Source organism: Hordeum vulgare, chromosome 2H, assembly GCF_904849725.1.
Source record: "Hordeum vulgare subsp. vulgare chromosome 2H, MorexV3_pseudomolecules_assembly, whole genome shotgun sequence".
In the NCBI taxonomy this organism is placed as follows: domain Eukaryota; kingdom Viridiplantae; phylum Streptophyta; class Magnoliopsida; order Poales; family Poaceae; genus Hordeum; species Hordeum vulgare.
The window spans coordinates 375,113,642-375,138,291 of NC_058519.1; the positions used below are offsets into that span (position 1 = coordinate 375,113,642).

The 24,650-nt window shown below is 44.6% G+C and overlaps 1 protein-coding gene, 1 long non-coding RNA gene and 1 pseudogene across 3 annotated transcripts; 2 read left to right on the plus strand and 1 right to left on the minus strand.

The window, feature by feature from the left end:
- The first annotated feature begins 314 nt into the window (after positions 1 to 314).
- LOC123427400 lies at positions 315 to 22,828 on the plus strand (annotated as a pseudogene).
- Positions 9,206 to 11,775, plus strand: LOC123426328. Of its 2 annotated transcripts, XR_006622160.1 has the most exons (3): positions 9,206 to 9,389; positions 10,030 to 10,236; positions 10,834 to 11,775. XR_006622160.1 is itself a non-coding variant. In XM_045110139.1 (2 exons), the coding sequence occupies exon 2, from the start codon at positions 10,836 to 10,838 to the stop codon at positions 11,538 to 11,540; it is 705 nt and encodes a 234-aa protein (XP_044966074.1). In that variant the 5' UTR covers positions 9,229 to 9,389; positions 10,834 to 10,835; the 3' UTR covers positions 11,541 to 11,775. The 2 variants fall into 2 exon arrangements, 1 of the variants encoding a protein (XP_044966074.1); XM_045110139.1 differs by lacking the exon at positions 10,030 to 10,236 and having other exon boundaries at positions 9,229 to 9,389.
- LOC123426329 lies at positions 17,513 to 18,896 on the minus strand. The gene is made up of 3 exons (XR_006622161.1): positions 18,747 to 18,896; positions 18,420 to 18,612; positions 17,513 to 18,317 (listed from the first exon to the last, which is right to left on the minus strand). It is a non-coding gene; the product is annotated as an uncharacterized LOC123426329 (long non-coding RNA).
- Positions 22,829 to 24,650: the final 1,822 nt, after the last annotated feature.

The window sequence follows — 24,650 nt, forward strand, 5'->3', positions numbered from 1 at the left end:
GCCACACAAGTTGATCGCAGATTGTATCTCAACGTCGTCGGCGACGACGAGAGGAACAAAACCCTAACTAGAGGGAAAACTCCAATAAACTTTTTAATGCTCTGCTTTTTTGAGGGGTACTTTTTAATGCCCTACTCGGAGCGAACCACAACCTATCGCTTATGGGTCAGGGCCCATGTAGGTGCGCGCACAACCGGATCCAATCCTTCTATAAGCAGAGGGCTTCACGTGCGAGACAAGACCCACAAGAAAGAGAAAGAGAGAAAAATCTCAATTTTTCGCCTACTCCGCTACACATCCATGCCATCGGCGCGATGATTCCCAACATCTCCGTTCTCTTCCCTCCAGAACCACTTCGGCACCGCCGCGGCCGGCCGCGTGCAGCGACAAATTTGACGGCCTCTTCTCCACCAACACCACAGACCTGCTCATGCTCGAATTCCCAACCTCTCCGTCTTAGAGAACCACTTCGGCGCTGCCGCGGCCGACAGCCACGACTTCGGCGGCCTCTTCTCCGCCGACACCACCGACCAGCTCGCCCTCGAGTTCGCCACCTGCAACCACGTGCATGAGCCTTCCCCTCCCTCAATCCCCTTTTCTCTCCGCCGACCCGTGTGTTGGGGAACGTTGCATGGGAAACAAAAAATTTCCTACGCACACGAAGACCTATCATGGTGATGTCCATCTACGAGAGGAGATTTGGATCTACGTACCCTTGTAGATCGCACAGCAGGAAGCGTTTAAGAAACGCGGTTGATGTAGTGGAACGTCTTCACGTCCCTCGATCAGCCCCACGAACCGTCCCATGAACCGTCCGCGAACCGTCCCACGAACCGTCTCACGATCCGTCCCATGAACCGTCTCGCGATCCGTCGCACGAACCGTCTTGCGATCCGTCTCATGATCCGTTCCGATCTAGTGCCGAACGGACGGCATCTCCGCGTTCAGCACACGTACAGCTCGATGACGATCCCCACCTTCTTGATCCAGCAAGAGGGGCGGAGAGGTAGAAGAGTTCTCCGGCAGCGTGACGGCGCACCGGTGGTGGTGATGATCTACTCCGGCAGGGCTTCGCCTAAGCTCCGCAGAAATACGATCTAGAGGAAAAACTGCGTGGTATAGGGTCGAGCAGCACGTGGCAAAGTTGTGTCTCAAAAACTCTCAATACCTCTAGTATATATAGGAGGGAGGGAGGGGAGGAGGAAGCCTCAAACCCTCAAGGTTTGGCCGAAAGTGGAGGTGGAGGAGTCCTACTCCAATCCTACTTGGAGTAGGATTCCACCTTCCCACTTGGAAACTCTTTCCACCTTGTGTTTTTTCCTTCTCAAACCTTATGGGCCTTAGTGGGACTTATTCCAGCCCACTAGGGGCTGGTTTATCTCTTCCCATAGCCCATGAGACCCCTTGGGGCATGACACCCCTCCCGATGGTCCCCGGCACCCCTCCCAGCACTCCCGGTACACTACCGATTAGCCCGAAACTTTTCCGGTGACCAAAACAGGACTTCCTATATATCAATCTTTACCTCCGGACCATTCCGGAGCTCCTCGTGATGTCCTGGATCTCATCTGGGACTCCGAACAACTTTCGGTTACCAACACCTATAACTCAACTATACCGAAACGTCACTGAACCTTATGTGTGCAGACCATGCGGGTTCGAGAACTATGTAGACATGACCCGAGACACTCCTCGGTCAATATCCAATAGTGGGACCTGGATGCCCATATTGGATCCTACATATTCTTCTAAGATCTTATTGGTTGAACCTCAGTGTCAAGGATTCATATAATCCCGTATGTCATTCCCTTTGTCCTTCGGTATGTTACATGCCCGAGATTTGATCGTCGGTATCCGCATACCTATTTCAATCGCGTTACCGGCAAGTCTCTTTACTCGTTCTGTAATACAAGATCCCATGACTTACACTTAGTCACATGGCTTGCAAGGCTTGTGTGTGATGTTGTATTACCGAGTGGGCCCCGAGATACCTCTCCGTCACACGGAGTGACAAATCCCAGCCTTGATCCATACTAACTCAACGAACACCTTTGGAGATACCTGTAGAGCACCTTTATAGTCACCCAGTTACGTTGCAACGTTTGATGCACACAAGGTATTCCTCTGGTGCCAGTGAGTTATATGATCTCATGGTCATAGGAACAAATACTTGACACGCAGAAAACAATAGCAATAAAACGACACAATCAATATGCTACGTTCATAGTTTGGGTCTTGTCCACCACATGATTCTCCTAATGATGTGATCCCGTTATCAAGTGACAACACTTGCCTATGGTCAGGAAACCTTGACCATCTTTGATCAACGAACTAGTCAACTAGAGGCTCACTAGGGACAATTGGTGTAGGCGCCACAGGAACATCTTCCTGTGCCCTGCTACACACTGGTTGAAGTGATGGTTCACTAACCTCATCAAGTTCCACCACCCTCCCACTCAATTCTTTCGAGAGAAACCTTTCCTCGAGAAAGGACCCGTTTCTAGAAACAAATACTTTGCTTCCGGATCTGAGATAGGAGATGTATCCAACTGTTTTGGATATCCTATGAAGATGCATTTATCCGCTTTGGGTTCGAGCTTATCAGACTGAAACTTTTTCACATAAGCGTCGCAACCCCAAACTTTCAAGAAACGATAGCTCAGGTTTCTCCAAACCATAGTCTATACTGTGTCATCTCAACGGAAATACGCAGTGCCCTATTTAAAGTGAATGCGGTTGTCTCTAATGCATAACCCATAAACGATAGTGGTAATTCGATAAGAGACATCATAGTATGTACCATATCAAAATAGGGCGTAGCTATGACGTTCGGACACACCATCACACTATGGTGTTCTAGGTGGCATGAATTGCAAAACAATTTCCACATTGTCTTAACTGCGAACCGAAATTCGTAACTCAGATATTCATCTCTATGATCATATCGTAGACAGTTTATCCTCTTGTCACGACGATCTTCACTCTGAAATAGCTTTGAACTTTTCAATATTTCAGACTTGTGATTCATCAAGTAAATATTCATGTATCTACTCAAATCGTCAGTGAAGTAAGAACATAACGACATCCACTGCGTGCCTCAGCACTCATTGGACTGCACACATAAAAAATGTATTACTCCCAACAAGTTACTCTCTTGTTTCATGTGGCATGATTTTCATGTCTTAAGTGATTCAAAATCAAGTGGTTTGCATGTCTCAAACGTTTCAAAAATGAGTGAGTACAAAGATCCATCAGCATGGAGCTTCTTCATGCATTTTGTACCAACATGACTCAAGTAGCAGTGCCACAACTAAGTGGTACTATCATTATTACTTTGTATCTTTTGGCACCAATAATATGAACATGTGTAACACTACGATCGAGATTCAATAAACCATTGAGGGTAATTATTCAAGCAAATAGAATAACTTTTATTCTCTTTAAATGAATAATCATATTGCAATAAACACGATCCAATCATGTTCATGCTCAACGCAAACACCAAATAACAATTATTTAGGTTTTACCACCAATCCCGATGATAGAGGGAGCGTGCGATGTTTGATCACATCAACCTTGGAAACACTTCCAACACGTATCGTCACCTCGCCTTTAGCTAGTCTCCGTTTATACCATAGCTTTCATTTCGAGTTACTAATCACTTAGCAACTGAACCGGTATCCAATACCCTCGTGCTACTAGGAGTACTAGTAAAGTACATATTAATATCATGTATATCAAATATACTTCTGTCGACTTTGCCAGCCTTCTTATCTACCAAGTATCTAGGGTAGCTCCACCTCACTGACTGTTCCCCTCATAACAGAAGCACTTAGTCTCGGGTTTGGGTTCAATTTTGGGTTTCTTCATTAGAGCAACAGTTGGTTTGTCGTTTCATGAAGTATCCCTTCTAGCCCTTGCCTTCTTGAAACTAGTGGTTTTACTAACCATCAACAATTGATGCTCCTTCTTGATTTCTACTTTCGCAGTGTCAAACATTGCGAATCACTCAAGGATCATCATATCTATCCTTGATTTGTTTATAGTTCATCACGAAGCTCTAGCAGCTTAGTGGCAGTGACTTTGGAGAACCATCACTATCTCATCTGGAAGATTAACTCCCACTTGATTCAAGCGATTATTGTACTCAGACAATCTGAGAACATGCTCAACGATTTGAGCTTTTCTCCTTTACTTTGTAGGCAAAGAATCTTGTCGGAGGTCTTATACCTCTCAACAAGGGCACACGCATGAAATCTCAATTTAATCTCTTAGAACAGCTCTTATGTTCCGCGACGTTTTCAAAAACGTCTTCGGCGCCTTGCTTCTAAGCCATTAAGTATTGCGCACTGAACTATCACGTAGTCATCAAAAACGTGTATGTCAGATGTTCGCAACATCCACAGACGACGCTCGAGGTGCAGCACACCGAGTGGTGCATTAAGGACATAAGCCTTCTGCGTAGCAATGAGGACAATCCTCAGTTTTACGGACTCAGTCCGCAAAGTTGCTACTATCAACTTTCAACTAAAATTTCTCTAGGAACATATAAAAACAGTAGAGCTATAGCACAAGCTACATCATAATTCGCAAAGACCATTAGACTATGTTCATGATAATCAGTTCAATTAATCATATTACTTAAGAACTCCCACTCAAAAAGTACATCTCTCTAGTCATTTGAGTGGTACATGATCCAAATCCACTATCTCAAGTCCGATCATCACGTGAGTCGAGAATAGTTTTAGTGGTAAGCATCTCTATGCTAATCATATCAACTATACAATTCATGCTCGACCTTTCGATCTCTTGTGTTCCGAGGCCATGTCTACACATGCTAGGCTCGTCAAGTTTAACCCGAGTGTTCCGCGAGTGCAACTATTTTGCACCCGTTGTATGTGAACGTTGAGTCTATTACACCCGATCATCACGTGGTGTCTCAAAACGACGAACTGTAGCAACGGTGCACAGTCGGGGAGAACACAATTTTGTCTTGAAATTTTAGTGAGAGATCCCCTCATAATGCTACCGTCGTTCTAAGCAGAATAAGGTGCATAGAAGGATTAACATCACATGCAATTCATAAGTGACATGATATGGCCATCATCATGTGCTTCTTTATCTCCATCACCAAAGCACCGACACGATCTTCTTGTCACCGGCGCCACACCATGATCTCCATCATCATGATCTCCATCAACGTGTCGCCATCGGGGTTATCGTGCTACTCATCCTATTACTACTAAAGCTACGTCCTAGCAATATAGTAAACACATCTGCAAGCACAAACGTTAGTTTAAAAGACAACCCTATGGCTCCTGCCGGTTGCCGTACCATCGACGTGCAAGTCGATATTAAATATTACAACATGATCATCTCATACATCCAATATATCACATCACGTCATTGGCCATATCATATCACAAGCATACCCTGCAAAAACAAGTTAGACGTCCTCTAATTTGTTGTTGCATGCTTTACGTGGATGCTATGGGTATCTGGTAGATCGCATCTTACTTACGCAAAAACCACAACGGAGATGTGCAAATTTCTATTTAACCTCTCCAAGCACCGCCTCGGTCAAAACCAATTCAACTAAAGTTAAAGAAACCGACACCCGCCAGTCATCTTTGTGCAACGAGGTTGCATGTCAAGCGATGAAACCATTCTTTCGTAAGCGTACGAATAATGTCGGTCCGGGCCACTTCAATCCAACAATACCGCTGAATCGAGAAAAGACTAAGGAGGGCAGCAAATCGAACATCATCGTCCACAAAACCCCTTGTGTTCTACTCGAGATAACATCTACGCATGAACCTAGCTCATGATGCCACTGTTGGGGAATGTTGCATGGGAAACAAAAATTTTCCTACGCACACGAAGACCTATCATGGTGATGTCCATCTACGAGAGGAGAATTGGATCTACGTACCCTTGTAGATCGCACAACAGGGAGCGTTTAAGAAACGCGGTTGATGTAGTGGAACGTCTTCACGTCCCTCGATCAACCCCACGAACCGTCCCATGAACCGTCCCGCGATCCGTCCCACGAACCGTCCCGCGATCCGTCCCACGAACTGTCTCGCGATCCGTCACACGAACCGTCTTGCGATCCCTCTCACGATCCGTTCCGATCTAGTGCCGAACGGATGACACCTCCGCGTTCAGCACACGTAGAGCTCGATGACGATCTCCACCTTATTGATCCAGCAAGAGGGGGCGGAGAGGTAGAAGAGTTCTCCCGCAGCATGACGGCGCACCGGTGGTGGTGATGATCTACTCCGGCAGGGCTTCGCCTAAGCTCCATAGAAATACGATCTAGAGGAAAAACTGCGTGGTATAGGGTCGAGCAGCACGTGGCAAAGTTGTGTCTCAAAAACCCTCAATACCTCTAGTATACATAGGAGGGAGGGAGGGGAGGAGGCAGCCTCAAACCCTTAGGGTTTGGCCGAAACTGGAGGTGGAGGAGTCCTACTCCAATCCTACTTGGAGTAGGATTCCACCTTCCCACTTGGAAACTCTTTCCACCTTGTGTTTTTTCCTCCGGACCATTTCGGAGCTCCTCGTGACGTCCTGGATCTCATCTGGGACTCCGAACAACTTTCGGTTACCAACACCTATAACTCAACTATACCGAAACGTCACTGAACCGTAAGTGTGCAGACCATGCGGGTTCGAGAACAATGTAGACATGACCCGAGACACTCCTCAGTCAATATCCAATAGCGGGACCTGGATGCCCATATTGGATCCTACATATTCTCCGAAGATCTTATCGGTTGAACCTCAGTGTCAAGGATTCATATAATCCAGTATGTCATTTCCTTTGTCCTTCGGTATGTTACTTGTCCGAGATTTGATCGTCGGTATCCGCATACCTATTTCAATCTCGTTACCGGCAAGTCTCTTTACTCGTTCTGTAATACAAGATCCCGTGACTTACACTTAGTCACATTGCTTGCAAGGCTTGTGTGTGATGTTGTATTACCAAGTGGGCCCCGAGATACCTCTCCGTCACACGGAGTGACAAATCTCAGTCTTGATCCATACTAACTCAACGAACACCTTCGGAGATACATGTAGAGCACCTTTATAGTCACCGAGTTACGTTGCAACGTTTGATGCACACAAGGTATTCCTCCGGTGCCAGTGAGTTATATGATCTCATGGTCATAGGAACAAATACTTGACACGCAGAAAACAATAGCAATAAAACGACACGATCAATATGCTACGTTCATAGTTTGGGTCTTGTCCATCACATGATTCTCCTAATGATGTGATCTCGTTATCAAGTGACAACACTTGCCTATGGTCAGGAAACCTTGACCATCTTTGATCAACGAACTAGTCAACAAGAGGCTCACTAGGGACAGTGTGTTGTCTATGTATCCACACATGTATTTGTGTTTCCAACCAATACAATTATAGCATGGATAATAAACGATTATTACGAACAAGGAAATATAATAATAACTAATTTATTATTGCCTCTAGGGCATATTTCCAACACCGTGATCCGTTCGCGCCCCGTTTTCGTTTCCCGGTGGCAGTTCGATGGGTTCGAGAAGGCGATCAAGGAGACGGTGAACAACAATAAAGGGACGACCATGCTCTCCTTCATCTTCGATAAGGGCGTCATCGTCGCCGTCAACTCCTGGGCCAGCATGGACAGGGTCATGGGCGGAGACACCGTATAGGTACGGTGGGCCACGAAGTTAGAGATTTTTGTACAATGTATTAGTAATTCAACCCAAAGGCCCATCCCACAACCATCTAGGTTGGTTCTCGCACTCCTTGTGGGTCGCATGTGGGGGACCTCCTATACGGCGTTGCAGGCGCCCGTTTGCCCTCCTGGCGCCTGCAATGCCCCGCCTTGGGCCGGGCAACAAACATATCTAGTGCCCCTGGAGGCCGTGAAAATGTTCATTAATTTTGAAACATAAAGTACAACGATTTTGCAAAAAAAAGTTCTTCAAATGGGAAAAATGTTGAGATATTTTAAAAATAATACTAATCAAATTTGATTTTTTTATCACCATTTGATAAAGGTTCATTAATTTGTATAAAAAGTTCAGCGATTTTGAAAAATGTTCATTAAATTTGAAAAAAATTTAATTGGTTTTCAAAAAAAGTTCATCGAATATGAAAAAAGTTCATCGAAATTTTTAAAAAGTTCATCAAATTTGGAAAAAGTTCATCAATTGTTTTTTAAAAATTGATCGAATTTGAAACGAATTCATCAATTTCGAAAAAAGTTCATCAAATTTATAAAAAAGTTCATTGAATTTGAAAAGAGTTCATCGATTTCGAAAAAAGTTCATAGAATTTTTTAAAAAAGTTCATTGAATTTGGAAAGAGTTCATCGATTCTAAAAAAAAGTTCATAGGTTTAAAAAAAAGTTCATCAAAATTTGAGAAAAGTTCATTGATTTTTTTAAAAATCCACTGATTTTGAAAACAATTCATCAAATTTTGAAGCAGTTCATTAAATTTGAAAAAGTTTCATTAAATTGAAAAAAACTTTCACGAATTTGAAAACAAGTTCCACAAATTTAAGAAAAAAACAGAATTAAACCCCGCTGAAACAGAATAAAAATTTAGAAAACGCCAGTTTGGGAAACTATAAAACCTTCCGAAAACCAGGCTGATAAAACTGGATGCATATATACAGTAATAAAAAGGAAAAAGGAATATGGTGTACACATCGACCGCGATGGCCTAGTGGTCGCGTGTTTGAATCATAGCGTCGCATGATATTTTTGGAGTTCAAAAAAAAAAAACATGGGCTAACTGGGCCGACCCAAGCACGACGGAGGTGTGCCGTTAGCAAAAGCCTGCAGCGTCAAATAGGGTTTGCCCGCGTGTGGGCAGACAGGTTCCTCCTCTCGCCGCTTCCTGTCTCCCTTCCCTTGCACGGCTCGCCGCCTCCTGTCTCCCTCCCCTCCTCTCGCCGGCCTTCGCTCGCTCCTCCCCTCCGCTCGCCGGCCTCCGCTCGCCCCTCCACTCCTCTCGCCGGCCTCCGCTCGCCCCTCCCCTCCTCTCGACGCCCTCCGCTCGCTCCTCCCCTCCGCTCGCCCCTTCCCTCCTCTCGCCGGCCTCCGCTCGCCCCTCCCCTCCGCTCGCCGGCCTCCGCTCGCCCCTCCCCTCCTCTCGCCGGCCTCCGCTCGCCCCTTCCCTCCTCTCGCCGGGCGCCGCTCGCCCCTCCCCTCCTCTCGCCGGGCTCCGCTCGCCGGCCGCCCAGGCGCCCACAGCCGCCGTCGTCACTCCAGGTCCTCAGTGCGGCTGGCCTGCTGCGCCTCCCTCAACGCAGGACGGCCTCAAGGCTCAAGCCCTCAACTGCATCAGTCTCACCGGCTTCCCCAACCTCCTGTTGAACAAATCAGCAAGGTGAGATTTGTGTACAACTGATTTCCTGCTTCCTAGTAAATTGATGCCAAATCAGCACAGTAGCAGACTGATTTCCTGGACTAGATAGAACTATTTGTGTAGAACTGATTTGGTATGCTGCTGCTGGCAATGATGTTTTTATTGATGACTAGTACAAATGCCCGAATTTTTTTGCACTATGTGCCTTTACACGCCTTTTCTTATATTTAGTTTTGGCAAACTTACAAAATAAGATTACACTGAACTACGGCTTTTTGGGCCATATAATTTAGATGTGCATAAAACATTCTAATCGTTTGTTTGGACCTACTTTAGCTCGACACTTTCATCTGATCAAAGAGTTTGGGTGCATACAATACATGCTAGATGAACATGATTTTTATTTGTTTTGAAAGATGTTATTCTTTTGTAAATTTGAAGAATATTTTTTGGATTTTTCAAATGGATTTTTTTTGGAGATGAACATTATCTGGTTGGAAAATTGCACGATGCTTTTCTGTTCTTATATTTAGTTTGCAGATCCATCAATTATTAGAAAAATGAAATTATGTACTCCCTCCGTCCCAAAATAAGTGTTGCTGCTTTAGTATAAAATTTGTACCAACTTAGTACTAAATTTGCGTCACTTATTTTGGGACAGAGGGAGTATGATGCTACGCACGAGTAAAAGCAGCAGGCTGCTGGCGTAATTGTCCTGACATTGGAGAGTCGAGATCTAGGTCAAAATTACATTGTTATATTTTTCTACATCAAGTATACCAGCTGCTACCACACGCGAACATAGAGCATCAGTGCATCACTTCAGTTAGAGAGGCGAGATGAGCAGTACAACACTTCAGCTAGACAGGTGAGTTGAAACGTCATAAGTACCGAATTAACATATTATTTTACACAATTCATGTCAGCAATAGATCTAGCGCCAGAATAGGTGGATCTATAATCACTCTTGTCAAATATATAAATTCACTATGCAATGTTGATAGTAAAAACCAATATAAACCAATGTTGATAAATTCAACGCACATTTAGGGCCATCCTCATCCACAACTTATTGTTAAAGAGTACATATGTACATATGTCCCATAATACAAGAATGTTTTTAAAAAAAAAACATTCTTAAATTATGAGACGGAGGAAGTAGATTTTATGAAAGCTAAATACTCATGTCATTTACAGCCAACGAATTATGAGGCGCGCTTTTCTTAGCTTCATATCTGAAACCACCATCGTGGGTTGCCATCCAACAAAGAAGCTCCTTTTTCATAATAGCACATGTCCTGTTGAGAGAAAATGGAAGTTAGCACGAAGTATATAAATCTTGAAAAAATAATAAAGTTTCCAGAGTAGCTTACAGAATCAATTTACACAAATATTTGGAGATTTTACATATCAGTTTTAATTTTGGTTTTCTTGATACAACTGAGGAATTCTAGTACACCGGCAGGTATGTTGTCTTCACCGGTGGTAGGAGATGGCCTCACTGCTCTGTTCTGGGAGGACCGCTGGCTGCATGGGCAGTCTATACGCGAGCTCGTGCCCTTGCTATACCTATGCATTCCCAAGAACAGAAGAAGAGCGCGGACGGTGGCGGAAGGCATCGCCGACAATGCCTGGGCTCGAGACATTCGCGGCGTAGTGGGCCTGCAAGAGATCGGCCAATACCTGAGGACATGGCAGCTTGTGGCACGCACTATACTGTCCACTGAGCCGGACAAGCTCGTTTGGAAATGGACGGCCAACGGCGTCTACTCGGCGAGGTCTTGCTATCGGGCAACCTTCCACGGATCATTGACATGCCATTCATGGCAGCTCATCTGGAAGGGATGGGCCCCATCGAAGGTCAAGTTCTTTCACTGGCTAGCGAACCTGGACCGAGGCAAGGCTCGCTCGCCGCGGCCTTCCTCATCACACCCGTTGCCTGCTATGCGACCAAGAGCCGGAGACCATCCAACACCTGCTGCTCACCTGCCCTTTTGCGCGGCAAGCCTGGCACGAGGCCCTATCCTGGCTGCGTCTACCGGCCCCGTTGCCGGAGCAAGATGCCTCCATCCAGGACTGGTGGATGAGGGCGAGGGATGCCACACCACCATCGCTCCGCAAGGCGTTGAGGTCTGCCGCGCTGCTGGTGCCCTGGATGATATGGAAGCATAGGAATACGTGTCTTCGACCATATGACTCCGTCGCTTGACGAGCTCTTGGATAGGATCAAGGATGAGATGAGGTGCTGGGCTAGAGCCGGGGACAAAGGGCTTAGGGTAGTCTTGCCCCCATCCTGGGATGTCCACTAAACCCCCTGTAACAATGATGTAACCACCTCTTAGGAGGCTGTAATCTCCCTTCTTTTCAATACAAAGAAACGCAAGGCTCTTTGCGTTTTCTCGAAAAAGGTATGTTGTCTTCAAATTCGTTGTCGTTGAATGTTAACAGTTGTCCTAGAATTATTTTTCGGAGTTCGCATTCATCCTGTACATCCATATTTTTGCAAACGAATAAGATTTACATCACATTTCTGAAATATAATATGCCGGTATTGTATGGCAAGACACACTATGGCAGGTAACATTTTTTTCTTGGATAATAATCGGCGTCAATTCCTTTGGATATATAGAACCATATAATAGATTGAAACGATCACCATTTTTTCTGTTCAGATATATTGCTGCCAGATATTCTGGATGGAACATTAGAAGTTTACCATGCCGCCATAACGGTTACTACTTGCTTGCATCAATTCAAGCTACTACTTGCTGCAGATAGTTTGATAAAGGAAGCAAGATGGCAAACGATACAAATCGAAGAGGTGTTTGCTTGAGTCTATGGCAATAGACCAATTGTGTTAAATACTTTCTCAAATTAATTTAAATTTCTAGTTTAACCATCAGTAAACCCTGGTTGTAAATCACTGTAAATCAAACATAGCTTCATCATAATTTACACAAAGAAAAAGAGATACCTGCAGCGAAGTAGGTCTAGGCGATGGCTGATGGTCTTCAGGCAAAGTCGACGGAGGCAAAATTTTGTGTAACAACAACAAAAATTGAAGTTAAAACTCCAACGGTTACCTTGTTCAAACAACATTCCAGATTTTGCAAAGATGCAATCAGCACGGAGTTCAATCAAAGAGGAGGACGTCCAGTTTAAACAGAAAAATGTTCACTTAGCATTAGTACATGCCTAGATTACACAGACTGATTTTGATTTCTTAAAAAGGGCAAATCTCCAAGCAATATCCAACAAGATTGGACTGATATGAGTACAGGTTAGTACAAGTTCGTGTTACATAGTTTGGTTCCATATCCCCTTACATCATTAATTACACCAACTCTATGATACTTAAATTAAAAAAAGTAAGGAGTAACAACTCAAGTACAAAATCAAGAAGATCGAACATGATATTCAATGACGTACAGTGGACATCATGAACATTTACTCCTTCGCTGCATCACAATATCGAGCATCAACAGTGGTATATCATTTTCACCTTGACTAATTATCGGGATACAAACAGAATCAAATCTGGCCCTAAAATCTGTCTCACTAGCCAATAGGGAGAAGCAGAGTCACTTATCTCGCTCGCGTATGCTGAAAACCAGTACTTTGGGCGAGGCGACCTCCATACTCCATCCCTCGAGCGCCTCCGCGCCCGCGTGCGGCTTCGCCCACTCCATCTCCACGCGCACGCGTAGTCTCCCGCGCTGGCTCCGACCGCGGCCGGTGCTCGCAACGTCGTGCTGCCGCCCCCGAGCCCCGGCGAGGCGGCCTCCATCCTCCATCCCGGAGCGCCTCTGCGGCTGCCCGCGTTGCCTTCCCGTGCCGGATCCGTCGCCCCGACCGCCCCGGGCGCCACTCCGCTTGCCCACGTGCGCCACTCCGTCTGCGGTCGGTGCTAGCGGGCCCCGCGCCGTCCCGGTCGTTCGCGCCGCCACGCATCGGCCCGGCCGTTCACGTTGCCATGACCGGCCCTCTCCACCTCTGCGCGCTCGCGCCATCGCGCTCTGCTCGCCCCCTCGGCCTCGTCTCGCTGACGACAAGGCCCCTGCGGGGCTCCTCGAACTCCCCCGCCTCCAAGCTCCATTGCCTTCTCGCCCGTCAGTGAAGGACAGGAATGGATAAGCCATGTTGCCCGATGGTGATTGCGAGGGGGTTCACATAAAAACGAAACTTTTTTTAACTTCCAAAAGGACCGCGGGTTGAATACCTGAAAACAGAAGGACTTTTTTGCAAAACCGCCAGCTACGGACGACAGAAGCCATCGGTGCTTTATTATTAGGGAGAGATATGAGACAAGATGATAGGTTCAGATCTGTGCGTAGTATTGGTGAACTCGCTGTTATGCTTGTTAGTACAAACAAACATGTTCTCTATGATTTGATCTACATGCTTATCAAATTGGTATTGATCTTACCGGTGGCCACGACGAGTGTTGAAAAGAGTATTTTCAGCAATGAATCTAGTGAAAAATAAGTTGAGAAAGAGTATGAGTCATGATCTCATGAACAATTGTTTAGTCACATTCATTGAGCGAGATGTGTTCTTGAAAGTAAGCGAGGAAGACATAGTTGAAGCTTTCATGGCAAAGGAACATTGTAGAGTTAAAAAGTAAGCAAGGAAGACATACTTGAAGCTTTCACGGCGTAGTTTCTACATGCCTACATTTGTGTATCTTTTATGTAAGACTATTTATATTTGCAATGTTGCAAATTTGGAATATTTGGGAAGTATACTGTTGTCTGACTTGATTGGGTCATCTGTATTATATTTTTGCCAATTATTGTATGCCACTTGGATTAGGTAGGAAAAAAAATTAGGTGTGCACACCCTCCATTTCTTTTCTGGCTCCGCCATTGGGCGGGGTACACATGTGAGTCCCTGTCCCTTGGCCTCGCATTCCAGTGCTAGGGTTTGGTGGTGCGGGGATTCGATTTGCTGGCGGGGATGCGTGATTTAGGGTTGGGATATTTATATATCTCATAGCGAAATCTGGTTCCTTTGTCCATTGAATTATTTCTGGGATGACACTTTGATGGTTAGGGGTGTGTTTCTTTACTCTTGCGTGCTAGGGCTATACATTTTCATATCTAGTAATCCAGGGCAGTGTTTCATACTTCTATGAAATCTCAAACCAACTTGATTTGGGTGTGAAGAACTTCTGTTTTAGTGTACAACAGAAAAAAACATATCACAACCTCACAATAGCCGAGCCACCAATTGCAGTGCCATAACCTCATACCAGTTGTGGTGACGGTGCTTGGATATGGTGGTTCATTTGGATTACGTGGTGAATACAAAAAAAAAGAAACTGATTGAGTTTGGATGCTAATTATCTGTAGGGAACTGAGAAGGGAGGTACTCTGTAGTGGAATTGGTAATCATAGGGAGTTGTGAATTGATGTGGTACTGATATCACGCACACAAAAAGATAGTTTTGCTATTACTTACCATTTAATTCAAGTCTGCTTATCTGAAGATCCAACATTTATGCACATTGATTTGTGTCTGTGTGGTTTGGAGAAAGCCAAATAGAAAGCTGCTGTTATTGTATAATCTCTATTTTTCCACAAGTGCTGATCCTTCTGTAAAGTTGCCCTTGCATGTTTGTTAGTCGTTCTAGAAGGTTTTTGCTTGATGCAAGGATCATCACTTTAAACATTCATCAGAATGTATTTCTGTTTTTACATGATTCTGTGTTTCCTTTTCTACAGCTTCGCAACTGTGAGGAAAATCGTCGAGATTAATCCCTACATGCGGAACGGTGGCTTGTGGGCTGCTGATTGCCAATTTTGGCATAGAAACTTGGGGGTTAAGGTAAAATGTCACCTGCTTGTCTACTTGCATCTCATATTTTGCATAGTACTAATTGAGTGCCAATGCCTTGCCACGAAATATTATATTTATCTTCTTCAGCGTCTACTATGTTATCCGTCTGTCTGTCCACGTCCCATAGGAATACAAGCTTTATTCTTTCTCCTATTTTTACTCTTGCATGTCCATGAATTTTATCACAGCTCCATCTGTCATGTGTTGCCACTTTGCTCACAATTGCTCATGGGTGTTGGCATATGATACGGAAGAAGAAATTTGTCTATATAGAAAATAAGTTCTCAGGATTGTAACTATACAAAGCATCATTTTCCTTCTCCATTGTCTGCCTCTGCCATCACTCACTTTGTTTCACAATTTTCACCGCAGGCATAGAATATCAAAATTACCAAGTTGCAACTACTACAAAATGATTTTAACCACTACCTTATTCCGTATATGTTATTTGTCAATCATATTTCAACCTACACTATTTAAACTTTATTTCTCTATGCTCTTACTAAGTCTACAAAAACAAAATACACAAATAGCAAATCTAAGTATGCTCTAGATATTAAACATGTGAGACAATAGGTGAAAAAGACCAGCAAAGCATTATTTTGGAAAGAAGAGATATCAACATTGGATTTGAATCTTTCACATTTTATCACAAAGACAGCTAAATACTCACTAACAATGGATGTGGCACAAACGGAAGGAATCAAGTTGGGCTGAGTGCAAGTCTTGTCTTCTTCATCTGCATAGATTGATAATGTAGGGTCTATGTACAGTTGATTACGCTCGAACTATCTTGTATGGGCAAAAATAATAATTATTCAGATCTTTCTATTTTATAATTAGCATGTGATTTTTTTTTTGGGATGGGCAGTTAGTATAGGTATATATTCGGTAAGAATTAGTTTGCAAATGATGCAAATTCACATGAAGTTTTTTTTTCAAGGATAAGTCAAGATTGATGTATCGAGATCATAGATAGAAGATGCCAAGAGGGCAGCTTTTGTACAACTCCTCCACGGCTCAGCGAGCCAGACACCACATGCAGACTACTCGCTACTCTCTACCGTTCCTACCCTAATAGTCAATGATCTAGGATCTCGTAGCAGCCTTGCGGCCCTCCAATCTTGAGCCTCAATGTCAATCGGCCTCAGCACCGTTGCCGCGTCCAGAGAAGCCCCGTTGAAGTTTAATATAATGCAAGCAAAAGTTATATAGACTACAAAATATTGGAACTTTTTGTTCTTCAGGCAAGCTGGAATGTTCTTGCATCACCAGTGAATGTGCTGCTACCTATAATATTGATTTTAACTTTAGAAGAAATAAGTAGACATCAAAATAAACTCATAAGATAATACTCCCTCCGTCCGAGAAAAGTTGTCCAACGCTTAGTTCATTTTCGTTTTTGCAAAAAAAAACCTTGCGATCTTAAAATCCCTGCAAATCACCCCTGCCTCTTCTTCCTTCCACCATCGCCTGCTGCAGGAACGAGCTCGAGCCATCGCCGGCAGCCGCCGCACGTCCCAGCGCCCTGCGCACCCACCTGCGCCGCCGCTTCAATCTGCGCCGCCCCTGAGCCCGCCTCGCCGCCCCTGTTAATCACGCCCCGCCCCCTCTGCTTCGTCCTCCTCCCCTTCTCCGGCCCCGGCCATCTCGACAGTGTAGTTGGTAGCGGTGGAGCCATGGGACCTGTCGGTCCGCTTCGTCGTCAATTCTGACGACCCCCCGATGGTTCTTTTCCCCCCGCGTCAACTCCAAGTACCTCGGCAGCAGCAAGCACCCTCCGCTCCTACCTCGTCACCTCACCCAGCGCCGCCCCAGGCTGTCCTCACCTCTTCTGTTGATTGGCAGCAGTGGCGGCTGTCATTGCCTCCTCCATTAATTGGCACAAAAAACAAATGATGAACAGCAGATCAACGGCAAGGGCAACAACAAATCAAGAGTTGCAGATCGACGTTAATTCTGGAGACAAGAAGAATTCAAGTTCAGTTACCAACAGTGGTAACTGAATCCAGGTTCAGTTAACACAGCAACAATGGTAATTGAACACAAAAACAATGGTAAAAAGTGGTAATTGAGTAGGAGGAACTGCAGATCAAGAATACAGTTATCAACACTGCAGTTCCCGGTCTGGCCGCAGGCGCGGCTCGACGCCTTCTTCGCAAGAAGGCACACAATGGAATTGCTAAAACTGCTGGACGGTTGCAACCAATGTACAGTAAAATAAAATGATCATATTCTCTAAATTTATTTTTGAATAATTGGAAACAATTCAGTTTGCTACAGGAACAACGATTAGAAAGAAGAAAGAAGAAAGTGCATCCAGAATCATTTCAAATTTGTGATGGAAAGATTGTGATGTTCTCCAATATAACATCCTTATGTTATTACAGGGAATCTACTAAAGAAATTGTGTCTAGAGCACTTCGTTACAGTTACAAAATAAGATCACCAAAACATCATGTAATGTTTTGACTGAATAATTTGAGAATACTCCGTTTATGTACCACACAAGAATGCATACTGAAATTTACACTGGCCAATTCTGCATCAAGCATGCCCATGACTCATATGAGACCAGCAGGTTGCAGACAGAGACTCAAGGATTTAGAATCCACAATCACTCCATAGTACACTATCCATGGATACCACAAGATCTGCCTGGATGCACCATATCACCCCTTTTGCATCCAGACATTTGAAAGATGCAGCCACTCCGGAGTAAAAAATGTTCCTCTTATATTTTCATAAATAGAACTAAAATCCTTGTCTTACTCCGGAGTAAAATGTTTTGATACTGAATTTAGACATGTTTTGACACTGAATTTACACTAAATTTAGCTAGATAAGATTCAGTGTTGCTGCAAGATTCAGTGGCGATTCAACATTTTCTCTCAACAGTTTGTTCTGTTCCATGTCCATTCGTGCCCAGCAATGTCTCTAAGATAAAAGACTGGACCAAGAAAAATGAATTTGGAATTACCAATTAGCAAGCAGTTCAACAGATAACTTGATCTGAAATAACGTGTTACCAGGACTACCTGGTTGGAGCTTCTGCTGGAGCCTGTAGTGATCAAGCTCATCGACCACATAGTTGGTGTTGTAGAGCAGTTCCTTCACATGAGAGAGAGAGAGAGAGAGATTTGGTCAGCGGCTTGTTTCTGGCCAACCTCCCCTGCACAGCAGAGACCACCATCCCCCCTTGACGAGGAGTACCTGGACTATGAAGGCGCCGCCTCATCTCCGCCGGAAAAAGAAAGGTGAGATTTTGCTCTTCCCTGCTCTCCTCCTGCCAACATGGAATTTTGCTCCTCGTGCACTACCCTCACAACGGCGGCGAATCGACGGCCAGGTGAGAATTTGCGCCGCTGCTAGCACCAAATTGACGGGCAGGTGAGGATTTGTGCCGCTGCAAGGCACCGAATCGACGGGTAGGGATGAGGAAAGGTGGGTATTTTAGGACTTTAGGGAACAAATCAATTGCTGCACATTGGTGTGCTACTGACAGAGCGAGTAAAGACAGAGTGAGTAAAGACAGAGCACCTGCACGGCGATGGTGTGGAGCAGCATTACCATGCAGGTGCGCCACCTTCGTCAGGGGCGCCACCTTCGCATCCTTGTGCTGCGCATTCAGCCAAACACCTTACGACTAGCCCCTCCATACACGAGCGAGCTGCAGAGCTGCGTAGTGGATCTGAGAGGGAGAGAGGATGGGTGAGGAAGAGAGGATGGGGGTGAGGAAGAGCTGACTGAATTTGAAAGAGTGCAGGGACTTACCGGAGCCTCGCCGGAGCCGGAGGATGCACGGGGCAGCGCCGTCGCCGGAGCCGGCAAATCGCGAGCTTGAAGAAAATGGGACTCCTTCCATCTTGAGCTCCTGGTGAGGAATAAGAGAAGAGGCGAGACGAGCGGGGGAAGGCGGCCGACGGTCGGCAAGGCGATGGAGACGGCGGCGAGACGGGGCGACGGAGCAAGCGGCCGGTGCCCTCGTCGGTGTGCGTGGCGAGGCGACGGAGCAAGCGGCTCGCGCGTGGCGAGGCGACCGAGCAGGAGCGGAGGGTTGCGACGTTTGTCGGAGGAAGGGGGAGGGGTTTTTCGTAAAATTTCGCCGGGGACAGCTTTTTTCGGACGGAGGGAGTAGCACGACCAATACCACAATTGAGAAGTACGCTAGATGGTCTCTCCTAAAATAATTTTGTGATATTAAGCGAGCTAAATCATGCGTTTCACATATCTCTCCCTTGGTTAGAAATAGTTTTGTACTCCCTCCGTCCCATAATATAAAGATCATTTAGCTGTTTTAGCTTGCAAAATGTTCTTATATTATGGGATGGAGGGAGTAATTTACAGGACATGACAAACCCAGAACATGATAAATCTAAAATAATATCTATCTTACAAATGCGAACATCTTTTATGTTGTAATAGTCAAACTTACATCTTTTTTACGAAACAGAAGATAGCATACTTGTGGCTGCACAAACAATTATATTCTTTACATCGAGCTAAAAGAACGACGGAAAAGATATTTACTTGCTAGACTAAAAGATCGATGGAAAAATATTTCTCAAGCTTAACTCTTATCAATTTTAGTTAAAAAAGGCACGCCTAAGCGAGCGCTTAAGTGCGCCTAGGATCTAGGCGATAGCAAAACGCCTAGCACATAACTGCGCTTAATCTGCGCATAATTGCGCATAAGCATGCGCTTTGGTCAGAAAAGCTCAAGGCGGTGGCAAAACGCACAATTAACGCCTAGCGCTTTTTTGAACTATTTTTACCTCCACAAAGAGGCAGATCATTAATATTGCAACCAACATTTCATTTGCATGGTACTCACTCTGCACCGATGTGAATCCTATATCCCATCATCTGTGACTAAAGTCCCAGGTGCTATCTGAATTGTGTGCTACCACAAGTGAAATCCACCTCGAATTGCCAATATTTGGATCATAGTGATGCACAATGGTTGTAGACACAATCCAGTCTTCTATTGACGAAATATCAGAACAAGATTAGTAACTCTGTTAATGCACGTAAATACAGATAAACAAAATATCTATCAAGACTTCAATGACGACATGCCTGCAGCATTCTTGAATTTGCATTACTAAGTACCCCCTCCGTCCCAAAATAAGTGTCACTAACTTCTGTACTAAATCAGCGACACTTATTTTGGGACGGAGGGAGTATATGCAGAACTGAAGTTTAACCAAGAACGTTACATTGTTGTATTTCTTTACAGAATTAGCCCACCGCTGTGATTACAATGCTAATTGTAGTAATTTTTAGATTCAACTATGTTATACTTCCTCCGTCCCAAAAAGCTTGACTTAGATTTGTCTAGATAGAGATGTATCTAAACACGTTTTAGTGTTAGATTCATCTGTATCTAGATAAATCTAAGACAAAATTTTTGGGACGGAGGTAATAGAACTGAAGGTGCCTACATTAAATTTCTCCAAAATTTCTAAAGGAAGCAAAAGATAAGAAAAATATTTGCCCTAAGATTTCTCCAAGAAATGCATACCAGAAGCAAAATTAATATATTGATGTAGATGACTTTAATCTTCATGTAAAGTGGATCAACCGCCATACAGGAGGGTCCAGGCACATGCTCATAAACTTGGTTGATGTTGTCGTGGTTAATCTAGTCTTGTTTCTTGCCGCCGGTTTATATGAACAAGAAACCAACAAAACTAAAGTTCACTTTAATATAAAGTTTTAGCTGCAGCGAGAAAAGAGTCGCCAAGCTCTTGTACATTTGGTCGATGGACTTTAAAGAAAAATTATGGATAAATGAAGAAGCTAGATCTGTCCATATAGTGCAAGAAACAAGTAGTGAGCGAGACAAAATCTTAGTGATGACAAAGGAATGCGTTGGTATTGAAGACAAACACTAGGCAAGCCTAACAAATCGACTCTTCCACCCTTTCGGCGGCGGCGAGCATGGACCATGAGAACTCCAAGAACCTCTCTTGAATCCATGACTTACATACAACTCGAGTAGCTGCTGCGGTGCCTCTGTTCGATGCGCTGGGAAGTAGGTAGAGATGAAGGTCGTACATGATATAGAAGACGGTGAGCTACATCTTGCATCTACAAACGAGGGCGACCTTAGGCTTGTGTTCGACAATGCAATTCTTGGTTGGTGTGTTCGATAGCAACCAGGGCAGCGATGCGAGGTGTCGACGATTGAACACAATAGCAACCCTAGTTGGTTGAGCTCGCTCTTCACGAGAGAGGAAGAAGAATCAGGTTGGGGCGAGCGAGTCCATGAGGCAGGGGCAAGACATGGTGGGTCCACTCATCGGCGAGAATTTGTTTGAGAGAGGGGGAAGACACACGAACATGCGAATCGACATACTATGGCCTACCATCAAGACCTCACTCCCCTTTAATAGTAAACATAGTAGGAATAACAATAGTTTCTTCCTTCAGAGGTTCATGAGCTCGTGAAGAAGCGAAGGATCTCTATTGTCGGTTCTTTAAACACATTGGCTAATATCCTGGATTTTCATACCGTAGGATGGTACTTTTAGTCGGTACAATGATTGTTGGATTTGATGGAACTGTGAGTGGCCCTTTGACATATTTTAGTGTCGTTAAGCTGTACTTAGGTCTATGCTTAACAATTCTGCTCTTTTTCTAAATCCTGCTCTTTTTCTAGGGTCCGATCTTGGTACTATGTTGATAAGCGAGGGTGCAAGGCTCAAGGGAAGCCGGTTCTGTAGCTCTGTGTATATTTATTGTATGCTTATGGTATCTTGGATGAGGGGTATGTTTTTTTATACTTCTATATGTTGCTTTGCTCATTGTTTATATTATTTTGAAGTTGGATCCCTTATGTTTGTGTTTTACATTTCAGTTACAAATTCAACATGTCAGTTGAGGTTCTTGAGTGAGCATGGTGGGCTTTTATCACACAACATTCCGTGACGGAGCTAGTGGTGGCGGTGTTCGTGGTGGTATGCATTCTATTTCTTAGGGCCAGTTCTTTTGACGGCTCCTCTCCAGCTTTTTCCATAAGCTGCCTTCATCATTCATTGAGGCTTTTGAACTAGTTGTGAAATTGCAAGTTTAGAAGCCTCAACAAATTTTGAGAGCGGCTTATTTTTTAAGCTGGGGAAAGGCAGCTTATTTTTTTAAGCCACCCAAAAGAACTGACCCTTAGTATCTATCCTGATATTTATTTTGTTCACTCTATAAGAATGGTACACCATGCATGCATATTTGTTAAACACCTTGTCATTATATCTTCCTTTTGAAATCGCAAATATAACTGTTTAGTGAGTTACAATTACTTTCCTAAATTTTTGGCAAAGTTGAGAGTTTTTTGCATTTTCCATCACGTAATGCACACCCCTAGGTTGGGCATAGAGATTATCGTCTAATGTTAATAAATTAAAGCACACCTTTCTATTTAGTGTTGTAGAGTATAGACATGGGTGTAGACATCTAGTCAAAGCTACCTAGGATTTCTAAAACAATATAATTACTCCCTCTGTACCTAAATAATTGTAGTCCAACTATAATTATTTAGGTACAGAGGAAGTATGATGGTTGTGTTAGAAAGCAACTTGTATTCCCATGAGGCCATAGGCCAGTATATATACATGTATAGGTGGTGGACTATATGCAGGAGACCCCTTATATATTGGGATAAATACAAAAGGGTACATGACTTATATTATAACTCTTAACACCCCCTCAAACTCATGGTGGATGAACAACACTGAGTTTGGAGAGATAAAAGCCATGTTGTGCTCTAGTCTGGGCCTTCGTCAGGAAATCCGCCAACTGTAACTCGGAAGGCACATACTGAAGAGCAATAACTTGATCCTGCACAGCAGCGCTCACATAGAAAGCATCAACGCCAATATGCTTGGTGAGCTCATGCTTCACAGGGTCGCGCGCAATGCTAATAGCACCTGTAGTGTCAGATAAGAGTAGAGTCGGTGTAGTGACAGAAACACCAGAATCCTGAAGTAACCACCGTAACCAAGTCACCTCTGCCGTTAAAAGAGCCATCGCTCGCAACTCAGCCTCTGCACTTGAACGGGAAACTGCAATCTGTTTCTTCGTCTTCCAGGCAATGAGAGAACCACCAAGAAAAACACAGTAAGCAGAAAGTGAACGGCGATCTGAAGGATCACTAGCCCACGTAGCATCCGAATAGGCCTGAAGCTGTAAAGAACTGGAGCGAGGAAAGAATAGACGGTGAGAGATCGTGCCCCGAAGATATCGGAGAACACGGAGGAGATGACTATAGTGAACCGATGTAGGAGCAGAGACGAACTGACTCAGAATATGAACCGGATAAGAAATATCCGGACGAGTGACAGCCAGGTAAACAAGACTGCCAACAAGATGACGATAACGCGTCGGGTCAGGCAGGGGATCACCATCAGTAGCGCATAGGTGAACATTGAGCTCCATAGGAGTCTCAACAATGCGCTCATCAGTAAGAGCAGCACGAGCAAGAAGATCCTGGATATACTTTTCCTGGGATATAAAGAAGCCATCAGAGGTAGAAGAAACTTCAATCCCAAGAAAGTAGCGAAGAGGTCCAAGATCAGACATAAGGAACTGCTCACTAAGACGGGCCTTGACAAAGGCAATATACTCGGGGTCATCCCCAGTGATGACCATATCATCAACATAGAGAAGAAGAAGAGTCCGACCACGAGGAGAAAGGTGAATAAATAATGCTGGATCATGAACACTGGGTGAAAAACCAGCGGCAGTCACCACAGAGGCAAAACGCTCAAACCAGGCACGGGGGGCTTGCTTAAGGCCATAGAGAGAGCGACGAAGACGACATACCATGCCATCAGGAACAGAATACCCAGGTGGTGGCTGCATGTACACCTCCTCACGCAGCTCACCATTAAGAAAAGCATTCTTAACATCAAGCTGAGAGATAGACCAGTGGCGTGTAGAGGCCACGGCAAGAAGTGTACGAACAGTGGTCATATGAGCCACAGGAGCAAAAGTCTCGTCATAAGCACGACCATGCTCCTGCTGAAAACCACGAGCCACAAGACGAGCTTTGTGACGCTCAAGAGAACCATCAGAGCGAGTCTTAACCTTGTAGACCCACTTACAAGTGATGGGACGAACTCCGGGAGGAAGGGAAACAAGATCCCACGTACCAGTGCGTTCAAGAGCAACAATCTTCTCTGCCATCGCAAACTGCCATTCAGGATGAACAACAGCCTGATGATAAGTAGTCGGCTCAAGAACAGCAGCACCAGCGGTGGAAAATCCAAAGCGATCAACAGGCGGACGAGGACGAGAACGCAAACCATAAGTAGGCTGAGATGAGGATGATGACACATCCACAGAGGCATCCACAGAACGTGAACGACGAGTGTAATACTGAGGAAAAGATGGAACAATGGAAGGAGGAATCGCCAAGGTAGAATTGGGGAGTGACGACGAAGAAGT